Here is a 7008-nt window from a genome sequence, read left to right as displayed (position 1 = left end):
ATCATCTTGACCCCACTTGGCTCCTGGCTTTCATGATTTATTTTGACTCCTGCTCCCTTCACTTGTGACCTCTAGAGAAAGAGCTGTTGTACTCTATCATAATCCTCTTTTGGCAGGGAGTCCACTCCTAGCTCTTTACCTTGTTCCAGAAATTTCTCTAGATCCAGATTTTCCTTATCCAGAATCTCCTGTAATTCATGGTCCTCTGTTCCTGCTTCACTTGGAGTCATCTCCTGGTCCCTACTAATCTCCATCAGGCTTGGTAGATCATCCTTTTACTAGTTGTCTACTGTGATATCCTCCATGTCAGCTACCCTATCCTGCTCTTTTGTTACATTCTCCATGTCCTAGACTATCTCCTTGTTCCCCTCTTCTTCCTCCAGGATCTTGAAACTGTTTTGTCTTATGTGTTTGTCCTCATTTGCCTTCTTGTGTGGATGCTTTCCTCCTTTTCCTTTACTCCCAACTTTGGTGAAACCCTCGTGATCTCTCTCGACAATGGTTTTTTGATTATCTTCCATGTTGATTGCAGGGCAGTCTCTATATAGATGCCCATGTTCATGGCATTTACGACATTTGAATGGTATGTGGTCATAGTCCAATGTCTGCACCCATTCTTCATCATATAATTCTAAAATGATCGCTTCCCGCAGGGCTCCTGATAGATCCATTTCCACGCATATTCGGGAAAAGGAGGTATATCTTCCTTTCAGAGTTGCCTCTGAGATTTTTAGAAAATGCCTCGACTTGTTGCCTATGGTTTTCAAATATTCTGGCAACCAATAATCCAGAGGAAGGGAATATAGTCTGATCCAAACTGGTACTGAAGTGAATGTTTCACGTTCCGGGACAAAGTTCGTCATCCATGGCCGCATATAGAGTCCTGCTGCAATGTAGAAATAGGGCCCCCCTTCAAACACTCTGTCTTTGTCTTCTAGGCTTGTGAACACAATTGTGAAAAAACCCTTAGATCCCAGATGTAAATTTATTTCCCCCTTTGAATTCCAATGGCTCCTTATCCAGACATGTAAAGCCCTTTCCGTCGGCCATAGCCCCATGAACTTGCATATAATTGCTTGTTCCGTCATATGATCTCTATGAGCTTGTATCGCTGGGTCGCTTAATACAACCCAAGGAATAATGCCTGATTTGGGCTTGCAGACTCCCGTAGTCTTTCTGGAAGCCGGTTTTTCACTACTGCCTCCAATATCCTTTCCTTTTCTCATTTCCTATTGATCCACTTCTTCATCCTGATCTTTGCTTCTTTCAGATGTTCCCTGACTTCTGGTTTCTGAGATCTTGTCCAATGGTTTTTTGAAATGTTTCTTTCCCGCGTTCTGACTTCCTCCTGTGACTGCCTGGCTGTAGGAGGGAGCAACACTCCCCCCTGCACTCCCCACCATGGTACCTTGAATCCAAAACCCTGTCTTCAACTCCAACCCTAGCTATGAAACCTCCCGAGCTTCACCCCAGAGTCTATCACTAGACATGATCATTGATCCCTTGTCTATTTTTGGTTTTTCATTTTCATAGAATTAACTATATTATTTTTAATTTTAAAATAGATATTTATTATATATATATATATATATATATATATATTGATTAAAATTTAGTTTTTAGAAAATTTTAGTATAATTGTTTAATGTTTTGGAAATATTTTGGGTATATTTTCTAGTAAAATTTATCCAAAATTATGTAAAAAGTTTGATTTGTGAACACTGCACAATCTTAATACCTCAAAAATGTTTCAATGTGTTCAACCGATTTACGAATTCAAAAATCATTGTAAAACAATAAAAACACAACTATTTATGCATTCAAAACAATTTTAAAACAACAAAAAATACAATTTGACCCAAAATTGTTTGATTAGATTCCAGTCATAATATCCAACATAGAATAATTACACAACAACTTTAAATAAAAAATTATCTAATTTTTATTATTTAATTGAGAATGGTGATATTTTATTCAAATAATTTATATTATTACATTGAATAATAACATATTTAAAAAAAAAAAAAAAATCTTGATTCTAGAATTTAGTTAAAAAATATTTATGAGATTTACTAGTATGTTGAGATTGCAATAAGATGGAGCTTAGTGAAAAGAGTTGCCTTCACTAAGTGGGCCCGTAGGCAAATTATGGCGCAAGTTCTATTTTTGGATCCCAGCAGGGATGATCACAGTAGGAGTGACCACAACAAGGATGATCACAGCAGGAGTGACCACAACAGGAGTGATCAAAGTAAGAGTGACCACAGCAGGAATGATCACAGCAGGAGTGATCAAAGTCTATTTTTAGACTGGCTGTCCAAAATAGAAAAGTCAAATATTATTGTCTCATAATAATATTTGGACTATAAAGTTGATCTTATTCTCTTGGAGCACTTCAGTTTGAGCTACAGATGTGGCACATGCAGCTGTCAGAAGGAAGTACGCTTTTCTTATGAGTCAGTTGAGTTGTTGCATGCATGACTTCAGTTAGAACTCAATCAGTTGAGTTTGGTGGAGTTGAGTGTGGACTTGATGGAGTTGTGTTCAGTTTGACTTGGTTAAACTAGTTGTAATTAGTCTAACTGAAAATAGACTAATGATGATTTGTTAAACTAATCATTAACTCATAATGCAACTATAGAATACATCAGTTAACTCAGTTGCATGTCAGTGCATGTTCAATTCAACAGGGACAGGTGTTAGAGGATTAGATTGCTATCAGTTGTGACTATAGTTGTGCATGAGGATTTGCACAATCAAGGGATTGAGTATGCCAATGAGTTTGCTCATGTATTTTCCCACTATTATAGCCTCTGCTCACATCTAACACAATGTGAGTGATTCTTTGGAGGTGAAATACGAGTTTGGTAAACCATTCTCATTCATTCTTGAGCAGGTATTGAGTAGTGGAGGCAGGCAAGCAGTGGAATAGATTTGGAGATCAGATCTTAGTTGTATTGTGTGTAACAGGTGGGGCTGGTACTGGATTGCTTGTGATAAGCATTGTACTTTGTAATGTTACATGGTCTCAATCATTAATATACAGATAGTTGGGGTTTTTAGCGAGATGCTTTCCCTGGGTTACATACTGTGTTAATGTGTGAATGCTTTTGATGTTTTATTTTTATTGATGCTTCTATATTGATGATCAACGTAGAGGAGCTTATGTATTGTGTATGTATTCCGCAATAGTACATGATCAGGATAATCTCTGTTGAATATGTGTTAAATTATTCAAAATTTCTACATGGTATCAGAGCTGTTGATCATCAGATCTACTATTCAGGAAGTGTTTACATTATATTTCTTCAGGCAGAGTCTGTAATCGGGCCAGGTAGCCTCTGGATTCATCCTTCCTTTGGAAGGTGAGATATTCGATGAATGCCCATACAGTCAATCTCTATATGAGAAATATTGTGTTCTCACAAATCTTAGATCCGAGGCGGTTGAGTTGGAGCTGGTGGAAATTCGAATTTGCAGCAGTGTTTTTTTGGTGGCAATGCAGCAATGTCTTTCAACGGATTGCGATTGGAGTATGCTCTTGAGGGCAACTCAAACTACATTTAATGGAAGGACAGGATGGAGGCAATATTGGATGATAACGGGTTGAAGGAGTTCATAGAGACGGATGTCCCAAAGCCCACTGATGCTGCTGAAGCAAAAGTTTGGCAAAAGAAGACCGCAAATTGTTGACGGATTTTGTTGGAGGGCGTGAAGGATCACATTCTGTCCAGCCTACATGGAAATACTTCTCCATCTCTGATGTGGAAGGCTTTAACAGATCTATTCCAAAGCAAGAGCGATCAGAGGAAGCTGGCGCTCAAAGATAAACTTAGAAACATCAAATGCGAGAAGGGTGACATTATGCCCAAGTATCTCACGAAGTTCACTCAGTGTCGAGATGAGCTGGGAAGTGTGGGGGTTACTGTCGATGATGAGGACTTGGTGAGCTTGGCTCTCCTTGGTATTCTGAAGAGTTGGCATTCCTATCAGGACTCTGTCAATGGTCGGGAGAAATTGCCAGGATGGGAAAGACTATGGTCAGATCTTGTGCAGGAGGAGATCAGGCGGAGTACCAGGGACGGATCTTCGTCAAAGGGAGCTGATGAAGAGAATTGCACTTTGGCTGCCAAAGCAAAGACAGGGAAGAGCAAGAAAGCTTCTCAGTCTGGTGCGAAAGGCAAGAAGCAGGATATGTCCAAGGTGAAGTGTTTTCATTGTCACTAGCACAGACACTATGCCACTAATTGTCCATAGAAGAAGAAGAACAAGCAGGCTGCTGGATCTTTAGTAGGAGAGGCTCTAGCCTCACAGTTTGAGCTTGATTTTTTATTGATCGCATGCTTCGTTTCAAGTGTGATGGGATCAGTGTGGTTCTTGGATAGTGGTGCGTCTTTTCACATGACGGGAGATAGAGATTTGTTCTCTGATTTGGAGGACAAAGATCTTGGAGTGCACATCGAGATGGGCGATGATGGTAGATACAGTGCGACCGGTATCGGCACCATTTCCTTTGAGAGGGAGTTTGGTAAACCCTTCGTATTAAAGGAAGTCATACATGTTCTAGGATTGAAGAAGAAACTTATCTCAGTGGCGATGTTAGAAGACAAGGGGTATGATGTTGTTTTCAGCGAGGGAAAGGCTTTCCTGCGCAGCAAGACAACTGGTGAGACCCGGAAGATAGGGGTTCGAGTGAGGAACCTTTATCAGTTGCATTTATATGGATGCGTAGCAATGGCAGGCAAGGCAGAAGGATTGGTGAGCCGGGATGATGGTGAGTTGTGGCACAGGAGATTGGGTCACCTTCACCATGGAGCCTTGAAGATACTGCAGTAGATCAGTACAGGGCTTCCTAAAGGCACAATTGCGCAGTTAGATCAGTGCAAGGGGTGTACTTTGGGGAAGTTTGTGAAAGCCATCTTTCGCAAGAAGGAGAATCGCGCCACGATGATCCTTGAGAGAATTCACACAGACGTGTGTGGACCTTTCTTAGTTGCTTCGACATCAAAACATAGGTATTATGTGATTTTTGTTGATGATTTCTCTCGTAAGTGCTGGATCTTCGTCATACAGAAGAAGAGCGAGACATATTCAAAGTTATCTGAATTCAAAGCACTGGTCGAGAAGGAGTCGGGGAAGAAGGTGAAGGCTCTTAGGAGCGATAATAGTGGTGAATACATCTCGGACGAGTTCAAGGATTTCTGCAAGGCAGAAGAGATTCATAGAGAGCTCATAGCTCCCCATAACCCACAGCAGAACGGGCTAGCTGAGCGGAAGAACAGAACAATTGTGGGTGCTGCACGGGCAATGTTGCATGATCAGGGCCTACCCCTTCACTTGTGGGCGGAAGCATGCAATACAGCAGTTTATGTGCAGAACCGCTGTCCTCATAGGATACTTGGCATGAGTACACTCGAGGAGGCTTATTCTGGTAAGAAGCTTGATGTTTCTCATTTGAGGATTTTTGGTGCTAACGTCTACATGCATGTGACGAAGGATGCCAGGAAGAAGTTAGAGCTGACCGCAGAGGTTTGGATATTTGTGGGGTACACTGATACGCCGCACAACTATCATGTGTATTTGCCAGACAGTGGTAAAACTGTCGTGCGACGGGATATAAAATTTCAGGAGGAGAAAGCCATGAAGTGTTCGCTTGAGAGGGAGCTACACTTGCATGCAGATGAGGAGCTATTAGTTCCTAAGGATGAGATTCACGACATGGATCAGTCACAGGATGAGGTTCATGGAGTGGAAGAGACCACTCATGCAGTGCCAACCATCAGAGGGCGAAAGTGCTTGACAAAAGCTGAGCGACTGGCTCAAGATGCAGAGAAAGTTGTAGGACCACCTACAACCCAACGTAGGCAGAGACAGTCACCTGATTGGTACACTGGATACATGGCTCTTATGAGCAAGTGTGTTGTGACTGAGCCATCCTCTTTCGAGGAAGCTGTGGAGGATCCCACATGGGCAGACGCCATGGTGGAAGAGTATGATTCTATTGTCAGAAACAGTGCATGGGAGATTGTTCCTAGACCGGAAGGGAAATCAGTGGTGGGTTTGAGATGGATCTACAAAGTTAAGCAGGCAGCTGAAGGGAGTGTGGGGAAGTACAAGGCAAGATTTGTTGCCCAAGGCTTTTCACAGATAGAGGGGATCGATTATGAGGAGACCTTTGCACTTGTCACAAGGTATTCTTCCATACGGACGATTCTTGCTCTCTCAACGTAGATGGGATGGCACATTCATTAGATGGATGTGAAGACTGCGTTCCTCAACGGAGTCATTGAGGAGGAGGTGTACATTGAGTAGCCTAAAGGCTTTGAGGTCTTCAGCAACGAGTCGCGTGTGTGCAGGCTCAAGAGAGTGCTATATGGGTTGAAGCAAGCACCACGTGCTTGGTACACACTGATAGACAACTATTTCACAGGACTTGGATTCTCCAAGAGCGAGGCGGATCCTAACCTATACTATATTGTGGTGGAGGGTAAGTTTCTTATCATTGTACTGTATGTTGATGATTTGATTCTAACGCGTGATGAGTTGTTGATATTGTCATGCAAGAAGGATCTTGCTACAGAGTTTAAGATGAAGGACTTGGGCCTCCTTCACTATTTCCTAGGATTGGAAATATGGCAGCGCAATGGTGGACTATTTGTTTCTCAGGGCAAGTATGCTCGGGAGATATTGGAGAAGTTCAACATGCATGGATGCAAGCCTGTTGATACTCCTCTTCCTAGAGGTTGGAGGAAGGAGGATGCCACTTCAGGAGAAGAAGTGGATGCCGCTGTTTATCGATAGTTGGTGGGGTCGCTGATGTATTTGGTCAATACACGACCTGATATATGCTATGCAGTTAACCAACTTTCACAAGCTATGGTTAAGCCTACCAAGCTCTTCTGGAAGGGGGGCAAGCATGTATTGCATTATTTGAGAGGCACATTGGGACATGGATCTTGGTACAGACAGGAGGATGCAGATTGGGTAGGGAGCTCAAGAGGCCAAGTA

At 42.2% G+C, this 7008-nt stretch overlaps 1 protein-coding gene across 1 annotated transcript; it reads right to left on the bottom strand.

Moving 5' to 3' along the window:
- Positions 1-347: 347 nt before the first annotated feature.
- On the bottom strand, positions 348-1226 carry LOC149247935 (uncharacterized). Its single transcript, XM_089446322.1, has one exon. It carries the CDS (start codon positions 1224-1226, stop codon positions 348-350), a length of 879 nt encoding a protein of 292 aa, XP_089302448.1.
- Positions 1227-7008: the final 5782 nt, after the last annotated feature.

Source organism: Pinus tabuliformis, chromosome 7, assembly GCF_031772625.1.
Source record: "Pinus tabuliformis cultivar Carrire ecotype Pingquan chromosome 7, CPIR1, whole genome shotgun sequence".
NCBI lineage: Eukaryota > Viridiplantae > Streptophyta > Pinopsida > Pinales > Pinaceae > Pinus > Pinus tabuliformis.
This window is presented reverse-complemented; position numbering and strand designations above follow the sequence as displayed.